Here is a 25,094-nt window from a genome sequence, read left to right as displayed (position 1 = left end):
TGTCCACTATCTACAAGCACAAGTCAGGAGTGTGATGGAATACTCTCCACTTGCCTGGATGAGTGCGGCTCTAACAGAACTGAAGCAGCTTGACACCATTCAGGACAGAGCAGCCTGCTTGATCAGCATCCATCCACCACCTTTAACATTCATTCCCTCCACCACCAGTGACAGCAGTGTGTACCATCTACAAAATATACTTCAGCAACTCAACAAGCCTCCATCAATAGCACCTTCAAACCCGCGAACTCTATCACCTAGAAGGACAAGGGCAGCAGACAAATGGGTACACCACAACCTGCAAGTCATCCTTCAAGTCACTCACCATCCTGACTTGGAATTATATTGCTGTTTCTTCACTGTCGCTGGGTCAAAATCCTGGAACTCCCTCCCTAACAGCACTGTGGGTGTACCTACACCACATGGACTGCAGTGGTTCAAGAAGGCAGCTCACCACCACCTTCTCAAGGGCAATTAGGGATGGGCAACAAATGCTGTCCTTGCCAGCGATGCCCACATCCCAAGAATGAATAAAAATAATCCCTCTCAGGGACTCTCACATCCTATCTAAATTGTGGTGACCAGAACTGGACGCAATACTCCAGTTGTGGCCTAATCAGACCTTTATAAAGGCAAAATACTGTGGATACTGGAAATCTGAAACAAAATCAGAAAATGACAGAAATAGTCCACAGGTCAGGCAGCACCCGTGCAGAGAAAAGCAGAGTTAATGTTTCCGGTCTGTGTGACCTTTCATCAGAAATGGCAAAAGCCCAGTATGATCAAGAGGGTTTGGGATGGAGGTGGCTGTGGAGGTCAGCAGTCAGGGACCCATGAGAAGGACCTTGGTCCAGTGTAGAAAAAGGTTCAATGACCTCTTGTAGTCTGCTAAGGTGAGTGGCCAATGGCAATCAGTTCATTGAGCACCAATTCTCTAAGCAGCAGAATGCAAGTGAGCTGACTTCACAGAATGTCCATAGTTCTCCCTCACATTGTCAGAGTCAGTCTACACTGAGATGCAGGTACCCTCATTAATGAAGCTACATTCAGATGGAGACATCACTGAGGGAAACATCAGCCCACGTGTATGTCATGCTGGATGAGATGAGCAAGGGCAACCTACGAATGAATCTTTCTCCTCTCATCTTGCAGGAGAAAAGAGCCCATAATATGAGGCAGATGGCCAGAACAGGAGGTGGAGAGGCCCAACTCCACACTCTGACAGTCGTGGAGGAGGCAGCACTGGAGATCACCAATATGCCCTTGAAGCAAGATGGGAGGCCGTGAGCAACAGGGTCATTTGATAGCTCTTTCCTGAGCTGAAGGACATGGAGGAGACTCCTGCCCAATGTGTACTATGGATCTTAGACCGCTGTCATCTTAGGGGATAGTAACATAGGAAAAAGGAGAAGGAGTAGGCCATTCAGCCCCTCGGGCCTGCTCCGCCATTCAGCTAGACCATGGCTGATCTTCTACCTCAATGCCATTTTCTCACACTATCCTCATCTCCCTTGATGGCTTTAATATCTAGAAATCTATCGATCTCTGTCTTGAACAGACTCAATGACTGAGTCTCCACTGCCCTCTGGGGTAGAGAATTCCAAAGATTCACCACCCTCTGAGTGAAGAAATTCCTCCTCATCTCAGTCCTAAATGACCTACCTCTTATTCTGCAGCTGTGTCCACTGTTTCTAGACACCCAAGCCAGGAGAAACATCCTTCCTGCATCTACCCTGCTGATCCCTGTAAGAATTTTATATGAGATCACCTCTCATTCTTCTAACTCTGGACAATACATGTCCAGAATCCTCAATCTCTCCTCATAGGACAATCCCGCCATCCCAGGAATCAGTTTGGTAAACCTTCGTTGCACTCCCTCTATGGCAAGTATATCCTTCCTTAGGTAAGGAGACTAAAACTGTACACAATACTCCAAGTGTTGTCTCACCAAAGCTCCATACAATTGGAGCAAGATTTCTTTACTCCTGTACTCAATAAAGGCATACATACCAATATCATTCTCTCCCGGGGTGGTTGTTCTGGGGCACCTGAGGAGTAGGACGAGTTCTCAGTACCATTTTCTTGTGGCTTCTACAGGGCTAGTTGCAGACCAGCACCAAAGTGGACCTGACAAATTAGCACCACCATCCTCGGCGGTAGTGCTGGGGTTGGGGGGGTGGGGGGAGTCCACAGAACCTGCCCTGTCATATCCTACCTCGGCACGTTGCACCAGCACAGACACACTCACTTCATATTGATCACAGATTAACTTAGAAAGGGTAGTACTGGGTGAACCTCACAGCATGCATGAGCAGGAGGAGGAGGGTGAGGCAGAGTCAGCTGTGGGCAGTCTCCCTCAGAGGGTGGAGGACAGACACAGTGATGCTTCACTGGGAAAAGATGCTGGGCCTCGAGTGTCACAGACAAGGAGGGCCTTCCTCCAGAACCAGAGGCAGTTCCTGTTTGTCTGAGTTCCCTGAGGCCTTGAGGAGCCATGGATAGGTGATGGAGGAGTCCATGCAGTGCATGTGTTCTGTCAAGACTCAGGGATTCGATCACATGAACTCTTCCATAGAGAGCTTGTGAAACTTCTTGGCGAGCCAAATGCAGCACCACTCAGAGCAGCACACTGCTAAGCACAGAAAAAGTGAAACTCTCTGTAGCATCGACCACTCGGTGTCGCTGATGGTTCAAAGGTGCACGGAGTGGATGCCAGTTGCGTTGCAGTCAGTGGCCGCTTCCAGCATCCAAAGTGCTGGTGGCAGACGAAAGGGCAACTCCTCAGGAGGCACCGGTGTCACACTTTGGCCCCTCGCCCCTTCAGACTCAGGAGCCATCTGTGTGCTAGAGCCCTGTGACAGAGGCAGCCCCTGCCATAATACAGCCTCTGGAGGATCCCCCACATGTACCTCCAAAATGAGGATGGAAGCCACGGCCATCTCACTGGGAAGGTAGAGAGTAGGAGCAGGCTGCCTCCACCTCATCCTCTGCCTCAGAGGTAGATGTGTTGGGGAGAAGAAGGCACCACGCTGTTGAATTCACTTAATGGATCACCTGGGTGCTGTTTTCTACTTCTGTCTGTTATTTTAGTTGTCTCCCATTATAACTTCTTTATTTCACCACTCCGAAGGGTGTGTTGTAAATGTCTCATCTCAAAAGGGGGACGTTGCTTTGTGGAATGAGTGGCGGGGACTTGGGGCCTGGGAATGTTATATGCCCATGCCTTATGATGTTGTACAATGTTGGTGTAGGAACCTCAACCTTCATATTCATGGATGCCAATGGGACTTCCCATATTCCCACACAGCTATTTGTGCTTCTCGATCACCAATCTTACTCACCACACTTTGTGCATTTACATGCATGCATTCACAACCTGTCCTTGTAGTCCTTCTTAGTCTGCTCCTGTCATATATAGTACTACTTCCTTCTCTAGCACTATACAACACTTTCACTCCTTTATGCACCTTATTCCTCTTTTCTACTTCTATATGCTGATGCCAATCCCCCTGTCAATTTAGTTTACACCCTCCCCAACCAAACTAGTGAACCTCCCCATGTGGACATTGGTCCCAGCCCTGTTGAGGTGCAACCTCTCCCTTTTGAATAGGTGCCTCCTGCCCCAGACCTGGTTCCAGTGGCCCTAGAATCTTTCCTGCCTCAAGCCATGCAGTGATCCTACCTATCTTCTTATTTCTACTCTTGCTAGTGTGTGGCACTGGGAGTAATCCAGAGATTACTACCTTCAAAAGTCCTACTTTTTAACTTCCTCCCTAGCTCCTGAAAGTCTGGCTGTAGGACCTCAATATCTGCCGTTGGTTTACCTATGCCATTGGTAGCAACGTGCACCACAACTACTGGCTCACTCTGTTCCCCCTGCAGAATATGCCGTACACTCTCCTCTTTACCCTGACACCAGGGAGGCAACACATCATACGGGACTCATGATGATGGTTACAGAAATGCCTGTCTGTCCCCCTAAAAATGGGATCTCCTATAACAACTGCATTTCTAGGCTTTTCTGTTCCCTCCTGTGCCATGGCCTGGACTACACTCCTTCAAGGTGTCATCACTCCCAACAGTCTCCAATGCTGAGTACTGATTTGAGAGCGGAAAACACCCTGAAGACTCCTGCACTTGTTGCCTCTTCCTACTCTTCTGGATGGCCATCTGCCTACTATACTGAACTCTCACTGCCTGTGGGATGACCACCTCCTGGAACATTTGATCCAGGAAACTCTCATGCTCCCTGATGCTCTGCTGTAACTCCAGCTGCCCCGCAAGCTCAGAAACCCTGAGCTCGAGCTCAAGCAGCTGGAGACACTTCCTACACATGTGGTCAGCCACATGAGGTGTCCTGAAGTTCCCACATTGCACAGGAATTGCAAGCAACAGGTCTCAGCTGCCTGTCCATGATCTAAAAAAATCTCTATTCACTCTTTCAGAATCTAGTTACTACCATGCTTAAACTATTAATTTTAATTAATGCCTCTAGACCTGTTCTGTGCTAATACTGTTATTATTTCACTTACTGTTATACTTATCCCGGTTGAAAATTTTAATTTCCCAGTTCCTTGTTTGAATAAATGTCCTAGTTTAGAGAGAGAAAAAGAGAAATACCTTACCTGTTTTCCTTTGAGGTCACACTTGATTTTTTTTACTCTTTTCTCATATGGGCTCACACTGACTCCCACTGAATCTCTGCCATCGCTTTTAACTGTGGATCTCTGACACTGTTCTCTCTTAGGCTGTTTCACTCTGTCTCCTGTTGACTCTCTCTGATAAGTTGATGGTTTAGATAAAGAAGGATAGGAGGAGCTCATACGTGCCATAAATACCTGCAGGCACCTGTTGGGCTGAATGGCCTGTTTCTGTGCTGTAAATACTATGTACCTAGGGATGGGAAATAAATGTGACCTTATTAGGGTTTCCCACATCCCAAGAACAGATAAGAACAGATAATCTGGTGTAATAATCACCAGAAATTCCGCAAGGATTAGCTGCCATACCTTTAGAGTCATTGAGTCATAGTTATGCAGCACAGAAACCCTGGATAAACATGCAAACAGGCTTTCCACCAAGCATTTGCCAAAGTTACAGTGGCCAATCAGGACAATCCCCAAGCAAATTCCCAGCAAATATCTTTAGAAAGTCAATTTCAGATTGTGTGGTGGAACAATGTGGGAGACCATCCTGGCCTCCACACAGAGTTAGTGAGAGAACTGTTGATCTCCACTGGGTAATCAGCTGCAGGGGGAGCCTAACTAATGTGACAGGGATAACTGGCAGGAATCTTTTCCCAGGTCTAGGCAGCTACCCTTTTAAAGGCCATGCTGATGTCTGTGGTTCTACCTGTTCTCTCAGAAATGTCCAGAGTGATATGAAGGGAAGAATATGGCCAAAACATGAAAATGCAATTTCAAAGAAAAAGGCTGAAAACCATGAAAAATTAAGAAAAAAGGGTAACTAAAAGTCTTGGTGGCACACTGAGAGAGAATATTGTTTTCTTACCCCTGGGACTTAGTTAAAATCTTAAACCAGAGTAGAATGAAAGTTTTCTTATTCTGGAGCTGACCTAAGTGAAGAGAGTTTGAGAATTCTCAGCGCACTTCCCACACAGCCTGATCTCATAGCATATAACTATATAAATTTAATATACAGTACAAGAATGGTGGTTGAGACCAACAGAAATGTCATACTCATACATCAGTAGACCTTTTTTCAAGGTGTGATGAAAGCTCTTTGTTGAGGCAATGTAGTGAGAGTTTTATTCTATAGGGTCAGTTTTACAAAAGCTCGCAACCACTGGGGAGCATCATTGCTGGGAGCAGAACAGGGAACCTCACTCACCAGGAGAGCATATCTGGAAACTGTAGATGTGCTCCCCACGATAGTGCATATGTGTAAAATAGGCACTTACGTATAACCATTTTTTTGATGGCTTTGAGACTTGAGACTGACACAATTCCCCAGTGCTGATAATTCTGCACTTTTAGAAACACAAAATTCACTATAAGCTTTCCCCTTTAAAGAAAAAATGTGGATTTAGGATATGAAGGACTTATTCAGTATCGCTTTAATTGCATTGAACTTATTAATTATGGACACAATGAGAAAAAACATAACCTTTGACTTTACTCGAGTAAACCACATCTTCCCAGAGGCTTAAAAGATTCAGAGATTTGACTATTGTATCACGCATGGATCATATATTTTAGACAAAGGACAAACATGTATCTGTATCCTGAGCTCTGATACTGGATTCAAGAATTTGGTGCCTCTTACCTATATTGAAGGGAAATTACTGAAAACAGGTGTGACTTATTAAATAAAAACTGCTTTTATCTCTCACAGTAAATTCAATATCATCTCCATGTCACCAAGGAGGAGTGTCAAATGAAAACCAGTCACTTCCTCAAGGAAAGAGAAATTCAGAAAGTGAATCATTCCATCCTACTCTTGCAAACCTCCTGGAAACCAGTTATGTAGCATCTGTGGTGGAGGCCTGGGATCAAGCCAGCTGGCCATCTGCTCAGCTGGTGCATGAGAGCAACAACAACAACTTATATTCATGTAGCACCTTAAAGTAATAAAACGTCCCTTTACAGGAGCATTATAAAACAAAATATGACACCAAGACACATAAGGAGATATTCGGGCAGATGACCAAAAGCTTAGTCAAAGAGGTAGGTTTTAAGGAGAGTCTTAAAGGAGGAAAGCAAGGTGGAGAGGCAGAGAGGTGTAGGGAGGGTATTCCAGAGCTTGGACCTAGGCAACTGAAGGCATGGCCACAATGGTGGAGTGATTAAAATCGGGGTGCTCAAGAAGCCAGAATTAGATGAGTGCAGATATCTCAGACGGTTATGGGGCTGGAGGAGATAGGAAGGGGCAAGGCCCTGGAGGGATTTGAAAACAAAGATAAGAATTTTAAAATCAAGGTGTTCCTTGACTAGGAGCCAATGTAGGTCAGCAAGCACAGAGGTGATGGGTGAATGGGAATTGGTGCGAGTTAGAACACGGGCAGCAACACCCAAAGACAGAATGGATACTGCCATAAGCACAAGTATATCTAAATATATATACAAGTTATTTGCTGTAATAAAAACAGAAAATGCTGGAAATACTAAGCAAGTCAAGAAGCATCTCTGGAGAGTGAAAGAGAGTTAACATTTCCAGTCAATGACCTTTCATCAGAACTGAACAAAGTTAGCGATGTAATAGACTTTAAGCAAGTGAAGGGGGGAGGATAGGAAAAAGAAAAGGGAAGCTGTGCAATAGGGTGGAGGCCAGGAGAGATTAAAGGATAAAAAGGTTGGTGGTGCAAGGCCAAAGGGAGTGCTAATGGGACAAAAAAAAAATGTGTCTAGAGGAGGTGTGAATGGCGGAATGATGAACAGCTGCCATCCGAAACCAAAACAAAAAAACAAGAGTAAAACCAAAACCAGCAAAGAAATGGAAACAAAATGGGGACAGAGGTTATGGTCTGAAATTGTTGCACTCTGGATCACCCTTGCAGACTGAACATAGGTATTCCGCAAAGCAGTCACCCAACCTGTGTTTGGTCTCCCCAGTGTATAGCAGACTGCATTGTGAGCAGCGAATACAGTATACTAAATAAGTAAATCGCTGTTTCATCTGAAATGAGTGATTGGGGCCTTGAATGGTAAGGAGGGAGGAAGCAAAAGGGAAGGTGTTGCATCATCTGTGCTTGCATGGAAATGTGCTGTGGGAAGGGGAGCATATTTTGGGGGTGATTGAGAAGTGGACCAGGGTGTTTCAGAGGGAGTGGTCCCTTCGCAATGCTGAAAGGAGTGGGGAGTTATTTGCTAACCTTCTGCCCCCTGGTATTTATATATTCCTGTTAGTTCTGTTAACCAGTGTTACCATTCCTCTGTATAGTACTGTTCAACTAAGGCAGAAGCCAGACGAGATGCAGCCAGAGTAGCCCTGGTGAACTCTGTCTTCAATGAACAGCCCTCTCGTGTAATCACAATGGAATTTATCAGAAACAGCGTAGAAGAAGCAGTCGCCTCAGTGAGTGTAAGTAAATTACATTGGTATGATTTCTCTTTAGTTGGCAATAGCAGATATGCATGGAAAGCCTACTATTGCTGTACATGCTGACTTATAAAACTGACAGTTCAAAAAGCAGCCACGTATCTAGTGCCATGAATTTCCTCGGAGCTGCACCCATGCTGGTGCCGTAACTTGGCTAGAAAATGTGGCAGAAATCCCGCTTCCAGCGCACTTCCAATGAAGTTACCATGCTGGAGTGGGAGCAGCTCCTAGGAAATTCTCATCCAAGGTGTATGATGTGGAAAAACAAGGCATTGGACTGTATATATAACTTTGACATATGGGGTTGGATTTTGTGCTGGAGGTGGGGCTCTTGGCGCCGGGCCAAAAAGTTGAGGAAGAACCCCGCGTCTGCCTTTTCACAACCACCCCCCCCCCCCCCCACCACACCACCCCCCCACCATACCCCCAAGGAGCGATCCTCCAGTCTTTCTGAGTCAAAGTTTTATGAGGCGGATCCCCGTCTATTTGAAGACTTTAAAGGGACTGGGATCTTGTCTCCAAGAGCTGTCGGCCAATCAGAGGGCCGGCAGCTCAGCAGCATCAGCATCACCACGGGGAGCAGTGGCCACTGCCGATACTGCGTGGGCCTCGGTCCCAGCCCCAGTGGTGGAACCCCGCAAGAGAGGTAGGTGCGGCGGAGTCACTGGGGCCAGTCCAGAGGTCCCCAGCGAGAGGGGATGGGGGGTCGGCATTCAGTCCAGGGGGAGGGGTGTTCCAGGGGGTAATGTTGTATCTGGTGGGAGCCCTCTGTGGGCCACAAATTTGCCACAAAGGAGGGAGCACTCCATAAGCTCACAGGGAGGGTGCCTCATTTTAAAAGGCGTCTTCCCCGTGTGGTGGATGCCCCCTCCTGCCACTGGTAAGATCCCAGAGATGGCAGGAAGAGGTCCTTAATTGGCCCTTAATAGGCCACTTAAGGGCCTCAATTGGCCTCAGGCCGGGAAGGCCGTCATTGGCCTATTCCCACCCCTGGGAAGATCGCTGGGTGACGGGGAGGTGATGGGCCCTCAACCCTGCCAACCCTCCCCCGCCACCCATCGTGATTCTCTGTGCCCCCCTGCCCCTGATCCTGCCTCGGGGGAGCCCATAAACTCCAGGCCATGAAAACAAAGAATTAAGAACAGCTGTACTGAAAGTGAAAAGTAGCAATATTCCATCACTCTTTTTCTCTGTGCTAATCTCAACCTTCACTTCTAACCTCAAGTGTGAGAAGCTCATGAATTTTTTCACCTTAAAGAGTGGGACCATCCATGCAACTGTTTGTATTAATAGTGACCCTTTTTCATTTCCATGTCCCTTGCTCACCAAAACATTCACTTGCCACGCTACAGCATCTCTCTTTACTGCCAGCCCTCTTCAAGGTCATTTCTTCTTCAGAAACCACCTTCCATGCTTTTGATATTCATTGCACCCAATTCATGACTACTCAAGCACTTTTTCTAACTCATGGGATGGATTTTATGGGCCCTCCTAGGGCGGTGGGCCCATAGAATTGTGACAGGTGGCTGGGGCAGTGGGCCTGTTGCTGCTCCGTCACCAAGCGATTTTGCCGGGGGCGGGATAGGCTGATGACGGCCCTGCTGCTGCATGGGAAGCACGGTAGGAAAATCCATGCGGGCTACTTCCCGGCTCCATGGGTGGGGAGGGGTTCCTTGTTAAAAGGCATTTAGTGCCTGAATGAGGGATCCAGCATTGAGAAGGGGGGCCACCCCTCTGTCCTTGCTGTTGACCCCCTTCCCCGCAACCCGCACACTACAAGACCCCTCCCCCCCCGACTTACCTGAGGCTTGGCTCCAGTGACGCTTCTTGGCCTCCAGGACAGTCACCTCCAGCAGCAGCTTCTGCCTCCCCAGAGGTGCTGCAGGTGCCAGTCTCTGATTGGTCAGCAGTTCTTCAAGGGCAGGCCTTCTGGCGATGGGGCCCTAGATCCTATGGAAGACCCACCACTGTCCACTCAAGTGCCTGATTGGGGATCTTGCCGTCAGTTTCTCCTGGCGTCGTGCCCACCACCACCAGGATAAAATTCCCTCCATGCCTCTATTTATAAAGCCAAGGATACCACATGATTTTTTTAACAGCCTTCTCAACTTGCCCTGCCACCTTCAAAGATTTTTGTACATGCACTCCTTTGTCTTTCTGTTCCTGCTCCCACTTTAACATTGTACTATTTATTTTATATTGCCTCTACTCATTCTTCCTACCAAATGTATCACTTCACACTTCTCTGCATTAAATTTCATCTGCCATGTGTCTACCCAATTCACCATTCTGTCTATGTCCTCCTGAAGTCTGTTCCTATACTCCACATTATTTACTACATTCCCATGTTTTGTGTCATCTACAAACTTTCAAACTATACCCTGTATACCCAAGTCCAGGTTCTTTATGTATATTGAGCATCTAGTCTCGTAGTTACCTACCCTCATCCCGCTTCACCTTTACTGTCACAGCCTTTGACCCTGCTCTCCACAATTCTATCCCTAAACTGTTGATATTCAGCCAAGCTTTCCATCATCTATCACAATCCTTCAGCAAATTTACCATTTTTTTCTGGGTACCTTAGATGTCTTTCTGTGTTAAAGGCAATAAAGAAATGCATGTTTTTGGAGTTGTTATAGGACCTAAGCTTGTCATAACCTTGTTATTACTTCTCATCTAATGAGGAAAAACCTAAAGTACAACAGTACATTTCATAGAAGTGGTCAATTCAGAAACTTCTGAAAGCCAGCATAATCACTAAAAATGCAAATTTTATTTTCTCGGATGGGAGCCTTCCCCTAGAAAATTTGGATTTTTGATATTTTAGTCGGTGCTTTTTAGCATTTTGTTGTCTACTGTAATTTTGTCTTTCAAGCCAAAACTAAATTACCCTGGGAGGGTTCAGGATGTTTCAACTATGAAATAATAAATAGATGCACACATATCAATGCTTTACTAGCTCCTTCCATTGGCAATTTAATCACAAATATATCTTACTGATTTTTAAACTGAAATCTTTTACAATACACAAGTCACAGTGTATTCTATATTCACAAGACAAAACTGACTGTATCTACAAGTACAGGATCTCATGGCCACCTCCTTCCATGGACACCCAGCAGTTTTTCTGTCCTTTGCTGCATTTTACCCAGGGGTGTCTAAAGGTGGGCTTCATTAATATTTTGGGCTCTTCTTTTCTGCCTCCTTCCAGTGCTCTGCTCCCTTCTTTAATAGCCTGCACCTGCTGCTGCGGAGGAAGACATTGTTCAAAAGTGCTACAAAATCCCATATGAGCCTTCTATTACAGCTGCTTTACAGTCAACTCAATCTTTCAAAATGTTTACTGCTAATGTGCTGCTCCCACAGCCATCCTTGACCTTTTAAAGGCTACATTTTAAATGGCAAAATTGTGTAGCATTCAGCAAAACACAAAGATTCAAGTTTCCCTGGCTGGACTTCACTTGAGGCTTAACTGGGTTTATCAAGGCACCTGAAGCATGCTTGCAAAATACAATAGCCTGCTCACTGACAATCATGGTGGCACCATGAACCTAATTGTATTTTGGTTCAGTTGGAGTTCTCAGGATCCAAACCAAATCAGTCAGAGGGTAGAACACAACTTTGATCAGTGATCCAGGCACCTGTCTTTCACAAGTCAGCAGAACTGGTATGGTTGAGCATCTTAAAATAAAAGAATCACAACAGCTCCCTGGATAGGGAGCATTTACATTCATTACGAGGGGATTCAGATTGCAGACCAACAGACCACTGATGGGCTGAAACCCCTTCCTATTGAGAATGTTTACAGCATTCTTAAAAGAGGCATGTATGGCATTATGCTACAGTTAATTGCAGCTTTCCCCAGGTTCAAAGCTGCCAATCAATAAAAGTTGACAGCTCTCTCATGCCGGTACACTCTATGCATTGGAAAGATTATGAATTAAACTATACAACAAACAATGCGTCAATAGTGAATAGCCAATTGGCTGATGTTTTTAACAACATTGCCTGACCGTCTGGCCCTTCTGGTATTAATGGGCTACATATATAGGACAAATGGATGGCACAACTTCTCTAATGCCTCCTCATGAGAGAGGTACAGTCTTTTTGAGCATTACTAATTGCTGAGGTTGAGAAATGAATCCCTTGGACTGTATATCCAGAGGCATGGGTACCTACGAGTGAGTGCCAGATGCTATGTTTAGCACCTGATCAGCCTGGACTCCCTGCATTGACATTTCCCAATCCACCTTTTCTTCCACTTCATAGAGTATTCATTTGCGAAACAGAACTAATACAGAATCCTCAGATAATGGTCTTCAGCTCTGTATCCAGAAGTTGTCCACCATCCAATTGCACTTTTTATGTTGGCTTCATTTCAAGAGCCAGGCCATGGGCAATAAGGAGGGAAATTCCACATTGCACATTAAAGTGACATTTAAGTACGATTTGCACATGGTGGACAAATTTTCAGGGAGCACTGTCAGCCACTACATGATGTGGTGAGAAACATTTCAATAGGGTTTCTAATGGGCACGTTTTTTAACATTATGAATCCCTGACCCTTTTCTCTCTTCCAGTCATACTGAATCTGCCTGAAGATGGCAGTAAACATAAGGAAAATCTAGGGCTAAGTCCCTCTATTTTGCTAGTAACTTATTGGCTGTATATTGTTTTGTGATATGGTAGGATGATATTGTTACGACTGAGATGGAAAGAGTGCACTGTTTTTCTAGTTCCAGTTCTCCACAGGTCACAACATATATTTAACATTTTTCCCAGTTACCAATATGGTCAATCATAAACTCTATTTTTATCCCAGAATAAAACACACCAACCAGGTTTCTTTAACAAACCACAAAAATTATCAGTTTATTATAAAACAAGTCTTAACCAGTAATGAAGCAAAGCATTAACACACAGGTTGAAATATGAAAGTTCTCTTTTTACCCTAGCCCCTCACACACACGCAGGCCGGAATTTTACAGTGGGCGGACAGGAGCCTGACTCAGATGTAAATGTCGGTGCAGAACCCGCTTCCGCCCAGCCTGGGGATCCATCCCATATTTTACGGATCCCCAGGCTTTAATTGGCCCGAGGCAGGACTTCCACCCACTTGAGGGAGGAGGCCCCACCTCAGTGAACTGCTGGCCAATCAGTGGGCCGGCAGCTCTTAGTCTCAGCAGCGCCACCGGGAGCGGTAGCCACTGCTGAGACTGCAGCCCAGCCGACCATGGAGAATACCAAGGAGTCGGGGCTGAAGGTAAGTTTGGGTTGCCTCACCAGGGGAATTGATCGTGCCCTGGTGAGGCTAGGGTGGTCGTTTGGGGTGAGGGGGGCATTTTAGATCCCGGGGTTGGGTTGGGAGGTGGGGGCGGCCCTCAATCGGGCACCCTGTGCCCGATTGCCAGGCCCCCCGGGGTGCAGAAAGGCCGGCAGCTATAGCTGAGCGGCCTTTCACGTCCCCAGCACATGCGCTTGCCACAGGTAAAATACCCGTGGAGGCGGGCGAGGGCCCTTAAGTGGCCATTAAGGGGCCACTTATGGGTCTTGATTGGCCTCGGGCGGGCGGGCTGCTTCTCACCCCCCACCCCACCCCACCGGACCTCTGTAAACTTGGTCGGAGGCGGAATCGGAGCAGTTAGGTGTCCCGGAGCCTGCTGCTCAATTTTATGCCACCCCCACGCCATCATCCGACCCGAAAAAAAGAGATTTTCTCTTTAGAGCTCTATTACAAAGATAAAAGGCAGAAAAGAATACTTTGGCCCAATATTTGCTAATTCTTGAAGAAAAAAAGATATGGAAAGATGTCAGATGTCCTTTTTTCTGGTTTGGTGTCCCAGATAGATGTATACAGCTGTCACTGGGATCTTCCTAGAACAGTCCTTTTCCAGTGATGTTGAAGATCAGTTTGGGCAGGCTTTCCAGGAGAAATGCAGCAACAGGGATTTCCGGCAGGCCTTGCAGAAGGAATGCATCATCGATTTCTCTATTTTTGACACCTGCTTCTAAGAGTCATAGAGTCATAGAGTCGGACAGCACAGAAACAGGCCCTTCGACCCACCATGTCCATACCGACCATAATGTCTATCTATACTAATCCCACCTGCCTGCATTAATTCCATATCCCTCTATGCCTTGCTCATTCAAGTACCTGTCGAGATGCCTCTTAAATGTCGCTACTGTTCCTGCCTCCACCACCTCCTCAGGCAGCTCATTCCAGATACCCACTATTCTTTGTGTGCAAAATTTACCCCTTTGATCCCCTTTAAACCTCCTCCCTCTCACCTTGAATCTATGCCCTCTAGTTTTAGTCAGCCCTACCATGGGAAACGGACTCTGGCTATCTACCCTATCTAAGCCTCTCATAATTTTATATACCTCTATCATGTCCCCTCTCAGCCTCCTTCACTCCAGGGAAAACAGACCCAGCCTATCCAATCTCTCTTTATAACTCAAGCCCTCCAAACTAGGCAACATCCTTGTGAATCTTTTCTGCACCCTCTCTAGCTTAATCACATCTTTCCTGTAGTGCGGCGACCAGAACTGCACACAGTACTCCAAATGCGGCCTAACCAACGTTATGCACAACTGTAACATGACGTCCTAACTCTTGTACTCAATGCCTTGGCCGGTGAAGGCAAACGCCTTCTTCACCACCCTGTCTACCTGTGTTGCCACTTTCAGGGAACTATGTACTTGCAAGGTCTCTCTGCTCAAAAACACTCCCCAGGGCTCTGCCATTCACTGTATATGTCCTGCCCTGGTTTAACTTCGCAAAATGCATCACTTCACACTTGTCTGCATTAAATTCCATTTGCCAAGCCCTTACCAGTTTTTCTATATCCTGTTGTAACCTTAGGCAACCTTCTTCACTGTCCACTATACCACCAATTTTGATGTCATCTGTAAACTTACTAATCATGCCCCTTACAAAGAACAAAGAACAGTACAGCACAGGAACAGGCCATTCGGCCCTCCAAGCCTGCGCCGATCTTGATGCCCGCCTAAACTAAAACCTTCTGCACTTCCGGGGCCCATATCCCTCTATTCCCTTCGTATTCATGTATTTGTCAAGATGTCTCTTAAACGTCGCTATTGTATCTGCTTCCACCACCTTCCCTGGCAGCAAGTTCCAGGCACTTGCCACCCTCTGTGTAAAACACTTGCTTCGCACATCCCCTCTAAACTTTGCTCCTCGCACCTTAAACCTATGTCCCCTAGTAACCGACTCTTCCACCCTGTGAAAAAGCTTCTGACTATCCACTCTGTCCATGCCACTCATAACTTTGTAAACCTCTATCATGTCGCCCCTCCACCTCCTTACATTCACATCCAAGTCATTAATATATATGACAAACAATAGAGGGCCCAGCACTGATCCCTGCGGCACACCACTGGTCGCCTGCCTCCAATCTGAAAAACAACCCTCCACTACCACCCTCTGCCTCCTGTTACCAAGCCAATTTTGTATCCAATTTGCTAGCTCACCCTGGATCCTATGTGTTCGAACCTTCTGGACCAGCCTACCATGCGGGACCTTGTCAATGGCCTTGCTAAAGTCCATGTAGACAACGTCCATCACCCTGCCCTCGTCAATCCTCTTGTTTACCTCCTCGAAAACCCAATCAAATTCATGAGACATGATTTCCCATGCACATAGCCATGCTGACTATCCCTAATCAGACTATGCCTTTCCAGATGCTTATAAATCCTGTCTCTCAGAATCCCTTCCAATAACTTTCCCACCACTGATATAAGGCTCACTGGCCTGTTGTTCCCTGGGTTATCCCTGCTGCCCTTCTTAAATAAAGGCAAAAGGCACAAGAGCTTCTCAAAGAGATGGTAAAGCTGCCAGGGTTTCAAAGAGCTGGAACAGGCTGGGGTTTGTCCTTCTACATTGGGGAGACCAAGCGCAGACTGGATGACCGCTTTGCGGAACATCTCCGCTCAGTCCGCAAGCAGGACCCTGAGCTTCCGGTTGCTTGCCATTTCAACACTCCCCCCTGCTCTCATGCTCACATCTCTGTCCTGGGATTGCTGCAGTGTTCCAGTGAACATCAACGCAAGCTCGAGGAACAGCATTTCATCTACCGATTAGGCACACTACAGCCTGCCGGACTGAACATTGAGTTCAATAATCTCAGAGCATGACAGCCCCCCATTTTACTTTCATTTTTAGTTATTTTTGATTCCTTTTTTTTACATTCTTTTTTACATTTTTTACAATTTTTTTTTGCATTTATTTCATTTCATCTTAGTTTGTTCAGTTTGCTTACCCACTGTTTTTTCAGGTTTTTTTTTCAGGTTTGCACTTGCTGCTGTTCAATATTCAGTGTATTCACACCTAATCTGTACTAATGCTTTGTCTTTCAACACACCATTAACATATTGTTTGCCTTTGCTCCGTGACCTTTTGGTCAGCTATGTGGCCTGGTCCAATCTGCACCTTCTCCTTTGTTATCTCTTGCCCCACCCCCATCTCACTTGCTTATAATCTGTGACTTTTCTAATATTTGTCAGTTCCGAAGAAGGGTCACTGACCCGAAACGTTAACTCTGCTTCTCTTTCCACAGATGCTGCCAGACCTGCTGAGTGATTCCAGCATTTCTTGTTTTTGTTTGGGGTTTGTCCTTGGCAGGTTGATTCTTTAACTCCTTTTCAAAACTCTGTCCAGACCCCAACTTCCTGTCCAAAATGAAACAAAAAACATTTCGGGAGTCAAGCCTGCTGACCCCTATAAATCTTGACTTGTCACTTCCCTGTAAACATATCCCCCAAGTCAAAAATGTCCCCTGCTGGGTATTTATCTGAAAACAGGTGCCTTCCAGTAACTGCTGTTTACAAGCCAAGTCCAACAGACCTTCTGATGACCTCTTCTTAAAAAACCCCACAAAGTACAGCATCTATGGAATCTTTTTTTCAGTTTGAAAACTCAAGTTCTCAAAATGTAACAAAAAATGGAAGCACTCATAACACTATATGAATGCAAGTTTTTTCTTCATTTCCCACTGATATCTGGAGGGTGAAATTGGTCTTCAGTTGTAGTCCAAACCTGGCTCTAGTGAATCAGCAGCCTGTTTTGCATCCTGCCTGAATTTCTTTGCCATTGAAGTCAAAAGGTTCCACATCACAAAACTGTTATTTCTTGATGTCCAACATTAGCTGCATTGTGACCACAAAAAAATGAACACACATATCATGATCCTGGATCCCATTGGAAGGACATACACAATGCATTAAATATAAAAATATAAGAATTAAGAGTAGGAGTAGGCCATTCGGTCCTTTTGCACATTCTCCGCCATTCAAAACAAAATGGCTGATCTACCTAAACTCCACCTTCCTGCAAAAGCCCCATATCCCTTAATCCTCTTAGATCCAAAAATCTATCATTTATAATTAAAATCAACCACTTAGTTAGGTATTTGTAATTCAACCCAATATTCCAATCACATTTTTGAGGCCACTTCAGTCTCAGTTTATCATGTCACCGCCTGCCTAGACTGTTCTACTAAACAAGGTGCCTAGTATCCTTTATGTGAAAATATTGCTCCCTGGGAGACTCAGACTAGTGAATATCTTCATTGTTAAAATACTAATAGGTAGGATACCAAAAACTCTTAATTTTGCAAGTTCCTTTTCTTTATTTGCATAAGGGCAGTACAAATGATGCAGAGGATCCTACCACAAGCATCGGGGCTTATCACTATATGCTGGAGGCAAATAAAGGCAAAACAATGTTGGAGTTTCAGGTAATATGATCATTGTCTTTTTTCTGCTTCTCACTTTTTAAAAGCTTATTATAGCTGATTTTCTTGACCTTTTCCCACACCTGCACCCCCCCCCCCCCCCCCACCCCCCCAAATCCCATCCCGGGAATATCTTTTCCTGAACATAGACACAAGAAAACAGGGGAAGAGACCCATTTCACTGGATACAAAAATTGGCCATCTGGTTGATGTGGAGCAAGAAAGCTGTAGACTGAAGGAAGATATCAGTGGTCTAGTCAGGTGGGTGGAATAGCAGCAAATGGAGTTCAATCCAGAGAAGTGTTAGGAAATGCATTTGGAGAAGGCTAACAAGACAAGGGAGTACACAGTGAATGGTAGGACACTGAGAAGGTATAGAGGAACTTGGAGTGCATGTCCACAGATGCCTGAAGGTGGCTGGACAGGTAGATAAAATGGTCAAGAAAGCATACTGGATACTTGCCTTTATTATCCAAGGCATGGAATATAAGAGCACGAAGATTATGCTGGAACTGTACAAAACACTGGTTAGGCCACAGCTGGAGTACTGCATGCAGTTCTGGTCACCACACTATGGGAAAGATGTGATTGCACTAGAGAGAGTACAGAGGAGATTTACGAGGATGTTACCTGGACTGGAGAATTTTAGTCATGAGGAAAGATTGTACAGGCTAGGGCTGTTTTCTTTGAAACAGAGAAGGCTGAAGTGAGACCTAATTGAAGTGTATAAAATTATGGGGATCTGGATAGAGTGGATAGGAAGGCCCCATTCCCCTTGTTTGAGGGATCCATAACCAGGTGGCATAAATTTAGGGTATGAGTTAGGAGGTTTAGAGGGGGTTCGAAGGGAATGTTTTTCACCCTGAGGGTGGTAGAGTTCTGGAACTCACTGCCTGAAAGGATAATAGAGGCAGAAGCCCTCATAACATTTAAAAAGTACTTGGATATGCACTTTAAGTGCTGTAACCTACAAGACTACAGATCAAGAGGTGGAAAGTGGGATGAGGATGGGTGACTACTTGTTGGCCAGCATAGACAGGATGGGCCAAATGGCCTCATTCCGTGCTGTAAATTTCTATGATTCTATCATTCTATGGATATGGGGATAGTGCAGGAAGGTAGAGTTGAAATAAAAAATCAGCCGTGATCTTGTTGAATGGTGGAGCAGGCTCGAAGGGCCAAATGGCCTACTCCAGCTCCTATTTCTTACGTTTTTATTTTCTTATCTAAACAAAGCTTTTTCTCTCTCTCTCTTTGCAGGAATTGATGACAATCTTTCAACTGTTACACTGGAATGGAAGTTTGAAAATTCTGAGAGAAAGGAAGTGTTCCCGTCAGGTAACGTTTTAGCAATTAGAGCAGGCATGAAGAAATGATTAATAGTTGATGCTTATGCCAACAGACTAAACAAATTGGAGATTAATTCTTTAACTTCACTTATTAAAAAAAAATGGAACGTCAATATCCATCCTGCAAATACCGGGCACGCTCAATAGTCTTTAAGTTTAAATCATCATATCTTTGCTTCTGATTTACTCCCTCACTTGTCTGCTGCTCTGGCCTTTGCTCTTTTGCTGAGGCCTCTGCCCCATTATCTTGACCTCTGATCCAGTCATTCAACTTTCCTTTTGAGGCTGCATCCTTTCCCCGGTTTCCATCATCATTCCTTCACTGCTGAACACCCCAGAACAATGCATATACTTATCTTGCCATATCCAGCAAAGGCTGTATCTAAGTGCGGCTGTTACATCTGTGCATACCTGTCACAGTACATAAAGTGTAGTTCAGTATCTTATTAGCACAGAACGCATTTGCCAACAATACAGCTACGAGTAAATTATGATATATTTGTTTCTTATCAAAAATACACTCAATAGGTGACAGTAAGAAATGCAAAAAGTGAAAAATGTTAGAACAATAACTACTTTATAAATATGTACTGTGAAACTTGTTTGTTATCATCTTACTTTATATCAAAATGTGTTGTTATTATAAGGGCACAAAATATAAAAACATTCCAAATTGATTTTTATACCATTGGTGATAGTGCCCACATTATATAACCATTTGCTTAAAGAGACCTCTTCTTTTCATTTCCACAGGATGTCATCTCCTATTATTCCAAACAATCTTTGGATGACTGTATGAGAAGTCAGATGGCACTAGATTGGATTTTGAAGGAGAAGATGATATCAGGAACTATCTCTCAGGAGCTTCAATCTTCACTCAAAGACCTAGAGAAAGCCAGGGAAACTGGTCGTGAGTTGCGGTTCCACAAAGAAAAGAAAGAAATTCTGACACTTGCTCTCAGTCAGATTGGGTCAGGATTTGACAGGGTTCCATTGTATGAACAGAACATGTGTGATCCCAATTGGTTAGGATTGTGCACAAATTTAGCAACCTAGCATGATTCATTCAGGACGGGAATTTATAACTATGATCAAGATAATGTGCTTTTCCTACATAAAAGCTCCTCCTGGTAGCACAAAGATCAGCAACCAACACATGGACTGACCATGGAGACCATTATCTTCACTAAGCCATGCAAGTGCCACAGCAACATGTGAATGGCAGTAATATATACAAGACAGTGTAATAATTAATCTAGGAATAATCTGCACATAGAAACCGCTTAAGGCCTGGCACTCATCACATATCATTCTAATCGTGTTATTTGCTCATGCCATGATGTTTGTATTGTTATTGTTATATGTTATTTATGCCATAACTATATATTGTACAAACTTAGTTCAGCTTTTCTCATCGCACTAAGTGCAATTTTGCCAGATAAACAAAGATTCACATTACATACAGAATTATATAGAACTTGCAACTAGGAAACAGGCCATTTGGCCCACTCAATCTGTGTTTAACCTCTGCCTCAGCAGTAGTTTCAATCCCACGTCCTCATCCTTTTCCCATTTCTCTTTATTCTCCTTTCCTTCAACCACCTATCTTATCTATCCTTAAATATTAACATGTATCAGGAATATTCTTCGGACTTCTGTTCCGCTGTCATTACTTCAGCTGGAGTTCAACAGAAACAGGGGGCCTGATTTTTAGGCAGCGTTGGGGTCGGAAATGGATCCGGGCAAGCACTAAAAATAGTGATGCCAGCTTGCATGCCAGTTTCCTGGCTCCATCACCCCCCTACTCCCCCCCCCCCCCCTCCCAGGGCCATTTTCACAGAGGTAGGATGAGGGGTGGTGTCAGGGCTACCTGGAGGCCCTTCCTGCCTGCCTGGGTATAGCAGCAGTCACAGGCCACCCTATAGAGGGGTTTCCTCATGCCCACTATGGTGGTCTGGCTCCAAAGTCATTTTTTATTTAAACTTTAAAAAATTTGGAGACAGGCTGCCTCCATTTTGAATCACCGTCTCTCTCACTTACCTTCAATTGCATCCTGCTGCTGTTTTCAAGGTGGAAGGCCTCTGATTGGCCCTCCAGCTTCAAGTGCCCATCCACCATACTTAATTGTATGGCACGCCCACCCTCTGGCCACTAACTGGCTGCCTTGGGGAAAACCACAATGAGTGATTGTTTCTTACAGCGCGTGGACTTCTGACCCACATTTGAGCCTGACGCCAGGATTCAGAAGCCCACAGAGAAAATCCTACCCAGGGTTTCTGTCGATGTGGCAGAGGAGGTGAAATACCAAAGGAAATTTACCACGACCACCCCCTCCCCTCACCATCACCACCCATCCAGCTTCAATCACTAACTCTGGTAGGGCATTCCATGATTCATTACCCACTCTGTGAAAAAAAACTTTTGCATTTAATTTTATATCTATAATACTTTCTTTCTACACCCCCAAATCATTGGAAACGGTTGGTTTGTATCCATTCTGTCCTATCCCTTCATGATTTTGAACAGTTCTATATAATCTTTGTTCTAATGGAAACACTCCCAATTTTTCAATTCTTTTTTCATATTTGTATTACTCATACCGGGTAGCACCCTAGTGAATCTGTGCTGTATCCTCACTATTACTTCAATGGTCTTCCTATAGTGTGAAGTCCAAAAATGCACACAATACTCCAACTGTGGCCTTACTAGGGTTTGACCCTTACACCTCAACTTTTATATTCTATTCCTCTTGCTATAAAAACACAGTATTTCATAATCTTTGCGATGACCTAATCCACTTGAAGTGCTGCTTTTAATGACCCCAAATCCTTCAGCTCTCACATCACTCAGTATTCCTACATTCAGAATAGTTATTAATTTTCTATTACCAATATATATCACCTGACATTTCCTGACATTGAATTCTATCTATCACTCATACAATTTTCTCTAATTTTCCCAAATGCTGGCATATGCAGGGCAATGTTGACCAAAAATGCTCTACTTGACCCAGGATTTATGCAGGCCATGGATCTCACTGCTTATGGTCAAAAATGATCAACTTAGCAGGGATCCATTTATATTTAGCTGATTACCAAGCATACATTTTGGAAGAAAGAATAAGGAAAAGAAATATACACTAAATGGTAAACCTTTAAGAAGGGTACAGGAGCAGAGACACATAGGGTTGCAAATATGCAAATCTTTAAAAGTGGGAGGGCAAATTAAAATTTGCTCCCGTTGTGTCCAGTTTTGGGAACTCTATTTTAGGAAGGATGTCACTACCATTGAGAATGGATTCAATAATGATGATACAAGGGATGAAAGGCTTTAATAATGAGAAAATACCAGTGAAAGTGAGGTTCTTTTCATTAGAACAGGAAGGTTAAGAGGAGATCTGACAGAGATAGTCAAAATTATGAGGTGTTTTAATAAGTTAAATCAGGAAAAATTATTCCATTAATCGCTGAGTCAGTAACTAAGTTGCTTAAATTTAAGATAATCACCAAAAGCAAAAATGTGTTTAGGTCATAGAACACCTTCTCAGAAATAGCAATGGAAGCAGAATCCATAATAGCTTTTATCAGAGAAGTGCATAAATATTTAAACATTTAAATAGGTATAAGGAATAAGCAGAGGAATGGGACAGAGTGAATAATTCTTTCAGAGAGCATGCACAAGTGTAATTGGGTGAGTTGCCTCATTCTATGGGGCTGAAAATGCATAGGGATTCTGCCAGCCTCCTGCTGTTATTCCAGTGGGAAATCTATGGAACCTCCTGGAAAAATGGCAGAGAGCTGGTTGTGCTGGGGAATCTTCATTTCCAAGAGTTTCCCACATGACTTGTAAGGCCCAAACCCTTCACCTGACCTGTACAAGGCAAACGTCATTAGGGGTGGCAGCCTCAGGGGTAGGTAATCCTCTGCCAGTAGCTTCCAGATGTCAGTACACTGAGTGAGTTGAAGTGTATTGGTCCAGATGGGCAAAAGTGGTCCTCATCATTGGGGTCCAGATCAGTTAAGTGCTCTGGATTCCTGAAGGTGGGCATTTAATTGCTTTTTTTCCACATCAGTACCCTGTTATAAGGTGTTGAATGGAGACATGATTAGGGTGGGGGTGGGGGGGAAAGCATTGGGCAGCCCTACCCCAAATGGTAAGTAGCCACTGGATTTCCCTGCTGCATAGAATAGATGTGCACAGGAGACACGCCAATATTGCTACTTACGTCTGCCTACCTCATGCACATTACAACCCTGTAAACCCCAACAGGATCAACACCGGAACGCTCTGGCAGGCGCAATGTCAGTATAACCACCGGGATCACATTCTGAGAAATTTTGGCATCTATGATTCTTTGATTTGTATTTGGGAAGAAATTCACACTTCCACATACTGCCAGCTATTCAGCTATGACATATTGCAACATACTCACTGACACTCTTCCCTCTCTGTTGCAGGACAAGGTGACCTATAACAGGAGTGAGCAGCAGGAGACAGGCATGATTATATTTTCTTACCCCCTTCGAGGAGACAGTGCTTGGCTATATTGGTGCAGGCATCAGTGAGACTGTGGCAAGCAGCGTTGCTGAAGCCATCCAGGCTGATGGCATGTTCCTGCCTTGTGCACCTTCTGAAATCTCACTTCAGTGATGTACAAGCTGCAGGTGGTGTGACCATGTACCTCTTTGCCCCACCCCACCGACCATCACAACCCTCCTCTTGAGCATTTATGCTTTCAGATACCCAAGAACTGAGTCATAGAGTCATACAGCACAGAAACAGGCCCTTCAGCCCATAGTGTCTGTGCTGACCATCAGGCACCTATCTAAACTAATCCCATTTTCCAGCACTTAGCCCGTAGCCTTGTATACCATAGCATTTTGTATACCTCAATCAGGTCCCCCCTCAGCCTTCTCTGCTCCAAGGAAAACAACCCTAGCCTATCCAGTCTCTCTTCATAGCTGGAACGCTCCAGCCCTGGCAACATCCTGGTGAATCTCTTCTGCACCCTCTCCAGTGCAATCACATCCTTCCTATAGTGTGGCGACCAGAACTGTACACAGTACTCCAGCTGTGGCCTAACTAGCGTTTTATACAGCTCCATCATAACCTCCCTGCTCTTATATTCTATGCCTCGGCTAATAAAGGCAAGTATCCCATATGCCTTCCTAACCACCTTATCTACCTGTGCTGCTGCCTTCAGTGATCTATGGACAAGTACACCAAGGTCCCTCTGACCCTCTGTACTTCCTCGTGTCCTACCATCCATTTTATATTCCCTTGCCTTGTTAGTCCTCCCAAAATGCATTACCTCACACGTCTCAGGATTAAATTCCATTTGCCACTGCTCTGCCCACCTTGCCAGCCCATCTATAGCGTCCTGTAATCTAAGACTTTCCTCCTCATTATTTACAACACCACCAATTTTCGTGTCATCTGCGAACTTACTGATCATACCTCCTATATTCTAAATCATTAATGTACACTACAAACAAACTGATCAGCCAGTGTTGCCTGAGGATGAAAGCCCAGAGGAACAGCATACCTCTGAGGAAGAAACACTGTCAGTTGATCTGACACTCACCCCACCAGCTCAGATACTGGCAATGTGCATAATTTTGAAGGTAGGATAGAGGTGGGATCTGTACGAGGTGAGTCACAGGGCATGAGTGGGTTGCTCCCATGTGAGGGAGAAAAGGATCGTCTGTGTGCCAGGTCACTGCAGGGTGAGATTGCAGATGAGTTCTGCTGCAGAGAGCTCAGATAAGGACTTCAATGGAGTGGCATACAGGAAAAGGCTGATGAACATGCACACAGAGGTGTTTGGTGCATTGGTAAGCCTCTTGTCACAGTCAAGGAACATGAAGGAGTCTGGTTCCAACTTGCCACAGGGCTTCGCAGAGAGCTTGGAGCCCATCCTTTCCAGCATGGAAGT

At 44.9% G+C, this 25,094-nt stretch overlaps 1 protein-coding gene across 1 annotated transcript in view; it reads left to right on the top strand.

Moving 5' to 3' along the window:
• LOC137368799 (protein limb expression 1 homolog) overlaps nucleotides 1-22,493 on the top strand; it is a 64,091-nt gene extending 41,598 nt beyond the window's left edge. The window contains exons 3-7 of the mRNA XM_068029004.1: nucleotides 7,900-8,040; nucleotides 17,718-17,813; nucleotides 19,071-19,148; nucleotides 19,913-20,184; nucleotides 22,430-22,493. Of these exons, the coding sequence (XP_067885105.1) occupies nucleotides 7,900-8,040; nucleotides 17,718-17,813; nucleotides 19,071-19,148; nucleotides 19,913-20,184; nucleotides 22,430-22,493 (651 nt within the window). The remainder of the gene's footprint in view (nucleotides 1-7,899; nucleotides 8,041-17,717; nucleotides 17,814-19,070; nucleotides 19,149-19,912; nucleotides 20,185-22,429) is intronic.
• The last annotated feature ends 2,601 nt before the right edge of the window (nucleotides 22,494-25,094 follow it).

The sequence above is a fragment of the Heterodontus francisci genome, chromosome 4, assembly GCF_036365525.1.
Source record: "Heterodontus francisci isolate sHetFra1 chromosome 4, sHetFra1.hap1, whole genome shotgun sequence".
NCBI classification, from domain to species: domain Eukaryota; kingdom Metazoa; phylum Chordata; class Chondrichthyes; order Heterodontiformes; family Heterodontidae; genus Heterodontus; species Heterodontus francisci.
The sequence above is the reverse complement of the archived record's forward strand: the minus strand, read 5'-3'. Positions and strand labels throughout refer to the sequence as shown.